Below are 4,200 nucleotides of genomic sequence, written 5' to 3' on the forward strand. Positions count from 1 at the left end.
AGACCCCATATCTATAGGGCCAGACCCATCTATAGGGCCAGACCCCCTATCTATAGGGCCAGACCCCCCTCCTATAGGCTCCCATAGGCTCTCTATGGGGTTACTAATAGGGTCAGGGCTCTTTAGGGTCCTTGACACCTTCCTATTCCCTATAGGATTACAAGACCCCATTAAAGCCTTATGGGCCGCCATAATGTGCCCTATATAAAGCCTGGCTGCTGTCCCTAAAGGTCCGGGGCCGTGGTGGGTGTATCTATAGGGTGGAGCCGACCCTATAGACGTTAATAGGACGATGTCCGACCCCGTTGATGCCCGGTACGAGTCGGCTGCTGCCACCAGGGACGACCAGGGATCCCGATGTTGGGCCATGGGGCTGGAAAACATATAGGGTTATATGGGATCCTATAGGGTCCTATAGGGTTATATAGGGTCTTATAAGGTTATATAGGGTCCTATAGGGTTATATAGGGCTCTATGGGGCTCTATGGGGTCAGATAGGCGGACCAGGGATCCCGATGTTGGGCCATGGGGCTGGAAGAGACCATATAGGGTTATATGGGATCCTATAGGGTTATATAGGGATCTATGGGGTTATATAGGGTCCTATAGGGTTATATAGGGTTATATAGGGTTATATAGGGTCCTATAGGGTTATATAGGGTTATATAGGGTTATATAGGGTCCTATAGGGTTATATAGGGTTATATAGGGTCCTATAGGGTTATATGGGGTCATATAGGGTTATATATTACCCTATAGGGCTCTATGGGGTCAGATAGGTGGACCAGGGATCCCGATGTTGGGCCATGGGGCTGGAAGAGACCATATAGGGTTATATGGGATCCTATAGGGTTATATAGGGATCTATGGGGTTATATAGGGTCCTATAGGGTTATACAGGGTTATATAGGGTTATATAGGGTTATATAGGGTCCTATAGGGTTATATAGGGTTATATGGGGTTATATGGGATCCTATAGGGTTATATAGGGTCCTATAGGATCCTATAGAGTTATATAGGGTTATACAGGGTCCTATAGGGCTCTATGGGAGGCTATGGGGTTCTATGGGGCTCTATGGGGTCAGATAGGCAGACCAGGGATCCCGATGTTGGGCCATGGGGCTGGAAAACATATAGGATATAGGGTTATATGGGATTATATAGGGTTATATAGGGTCTTATAAGGTTATATAGGGTCCTATAGGGTTATATGGGGATCTATGGGAGGCTATGGGGGGCTATGGAGGCCTATGGGGTCATATGGGGGCTATGGGGCTCTATGGGGTCAGATAAGGGGCTATGGGGTCAGATAAGGGGCTATGGGGCACTATGGGGTCAGATAGGGGGCTATGGGGTCAGATAGGGCTCTATGGGGCTCTATGGGGTCAGATAGGGCTCTATGGGGCTCTATGGGGGGCTATGGGGTCAGATAAGGGGCTATGGGGCCAGATAAGGGGCTATGGGGCACTATGGGGTCAGATGGGGCTCTACGGGGGCTATGGGGTCAGATAGGGGGCTATGGGGCTCTATGGGGAGCTATGGGGAGCTATGGGACTCTATGGGGTCAGAATGGGGCTCTATGGGGGCCTATAGGGCTCTATGGGGTCAGATAGGGGGCTATGGGGTCAGAATGGAGGGCTATGGGGCTCTATGGTGCTCTATGGGGTCATATAGGGTTATATAGGACCCTATAGGGCTCTATGGGGCTCTATGGGGTCAGATAGGCTGACCAGGGATCCCGATGTTGGGCCATGGGGCTGGAAGAGATCATATAGGGTTATATAGGGTTAATAGGGTTATATAGGGTTCTATGGGGCTATATAGGGCTCTATGGGAGGCTATGGGGTTCTATGGGGCTCTATGGGGTCAGATAGGCCGACCAGGGATCCCGATGTTGGGCCATGGGGCTGGAAAACATATAGGGTTATATGGGATCCTATAGGGTTATATAGGGTTATATAGGGTTATATAGGGNCCAGGGATCCCGATGTTGGGCCATGGGGCTGGAAAACATATAGGGTTATATGGGATCCTATAGGGTTATATAGGGTTATATAGGGTTATATAGGGTCCTATAGGGTTATATGGGGATCTATGGGAGGCTATGGGGGGCTATGGAGGCCTATGGGGTCAGATGAGGGCTATGGGGCTCTATGGGGTCAGATAGGGGGCTATGGGGTCAGATAAGGGGCTATGGGGCACTATGGGGTCAGATAGGGGGCTATGGGGTCAGATAGGGGGCCTATGGGACTCTATGGGGGCTATGGGGAGAGATAAGTGGGCTATGGGGTCAGATAGGGCTCTATGGGGCTCTATGGGGGGCTATGGGGTCAGATAAGGGACTATGGGGCTAGATAAGGGGCTATGGGGCACTATGGGGTCAGATAGGGGTCTATGGGGCTCTATGGGGCTCTATGGGGTCAGATAGGGGGCTATGGGGTCAGATAGGGGGCTATGGGGTCAGATAGGGGGCTATGGGGCTCTATGGGGCTCTATGGGGTCACATGAGTGGCTATGGAGGGCTATGGGGCTCTATGGGGCTCTGTGGGGGGCCATGGGGCTGGAAGAGATCATATAGGGTTATATGGGATCCTATAGGGTTATATAGGACCTTATGGGGGACTATAGGGTCAGATGGGGCTCAATGGGGCTCTATGGGGGGCTATGGGGCACTATGGGGCTCTATGGGGTCAGATAGGTGGACCAGGGATCCCAATGTTAGGCCATGGGGCTGGAAAACATATAGGGTTATATAGGGTCCTATAGGGTTATATAGGGTCCTATAGGGTCCTATAGGGTAATATAGGGTCCTATAGAGTTATATAGGGTGCTATGGGGCTCTATGGGGCTCTATGGGGTCAGATAGGACGACCAGGGATCCCGATGTTGGGCCATGGGGCTGGAAAACATATAGGATATAGGGTTATATGGGATCCTATAGGGTTATATGGGACCCTATAGGGCTCTATGGGGTGCTACAGGGCTCTATGGGGTCAGATGAGGCTCTATAGGGGGCTATGGGGCTCTATGGGGGGCTATGGGGCTCTATGGGGTCAGATGTGGGGCTATGGGGCTGGAAAAGATGGGGGTATAGGGTTATATAGGGTTATATAGGATCCTATAGGGGAGATGGGGGGCTATGGGGTCAGACGAGGCACTATAGGGGGCTATAGACACCCCATAGAGACCCCATAGGGAACCATAGAGCCCCATAGAACCCTATAGACACCCCATAGACCCCATAGCGCCCCATAGAGCCCCATAGGGACACATAGAGACCCTATAGTGCCCCACAGAGACCCATAGAGCCCCATAGACACCACATAGACACCCTATAGACCCCATAAAACCCTATAGATACCCCATAGTGCCCCATAGCGCCCCATAGAGCCCCATAGACCCTATAGACCCCATAGACACCCCATAGAGCCTCATAGAGACCCCATAGAGCCCCATAGGGACCCATAGAGCCCCATAGAGCCCCATAGAGACCCCATAGGGACCCCATAGGGACCCATAGAGCCCCATAGACACCCCATAGAACCCTATAGAACCCCATAGACCCCATAGAGACCCATAGGGCCCCATAGAGCCCCACAGAGACCCCATAGAGCCCCATAGGGACCCATAGAGCCCCATAGAGACCCCATAGGGACCCATAGAGCCCCATAGGGACCCATAGGGACCCCATAGAGCCCCATAGACACCCCATAGAACCCTATAGAACCCCATAGACCCCATAGAGACCCATAGGGCCCCATAGAGACCCCATAGAGCCCCATAAGGACCCATAGAGCCCCATAGAGACCCCATAGGGACCCCATAGAACCCTATAGAGCCCCATAGGGACCCCATAGAGCACCATAGAGCCCCATAGAGCCCCATAGGGACCCATAGAGTCCCATAGGGACCCATAGAGACCCATAGAGCCCCATAGGGACCCATAGGGACCCATAGAACCCTATAGACCCCATAGCGCCCCACCCCTTTACCTCTCCCCGCGCTCCGCTGTGACGTCACGCTCCCGCCCCCTGACCCAACATGGCGGCGCCCACGTGATGGGGAAGCGGAAGTGACGACATATCTCCGCGACACGCGACCCCATAGGGACCCATGGAGACCCCATAGGGACCCATAGAGACCCCATAGAGACCCATTGGGACCCATAGGGACCGATGGAGACCCATAGAGATCCATAG

The 4,200-nt window shown here is 52.8% G+C and overlaps 1 protein-coding gene across 1 annotated transcript in view; it reads right to left on the reverse strand.

The window, feature by feature from the left end:
- FUZ (fuzzy planar cell polarity protein) overlaps window positions 1–4,200 on the reverse strand; it is a 28,660-nt gene that overhangs the window by 1,243 nt on the left and 23,217 nt on the right. The window contains exon 10 of the mRNA XM_015850959.2: window positions 26–373. Within this exon, the coding sequence (XP_015706445.1) occupies window positions 282–373 (92 nt within the window). The 3' untranslated portion in view covers window positions 26–281. The remainder of the gene's footprint in view (window positions 1–25; window positions 374–4,200) is intronic.

The sequence above is a fragment of the Coturnix japonica genome, unplaced genomic scaffold (assembly GCF_001577835.2).
Source record: "Coturnix japonica isolate 7356 unplaced genomic scaffold, Coturnix japonica 2.1 chrUnrandom606, whole genome shotgun sequence".
In the NCBI taxonomy this organism is placed as follows: Eukaryota; Metazoa; Chordata; class Aves; order Galliformes; family Phasianidae; genus Coturnix; species Coturnix japonica.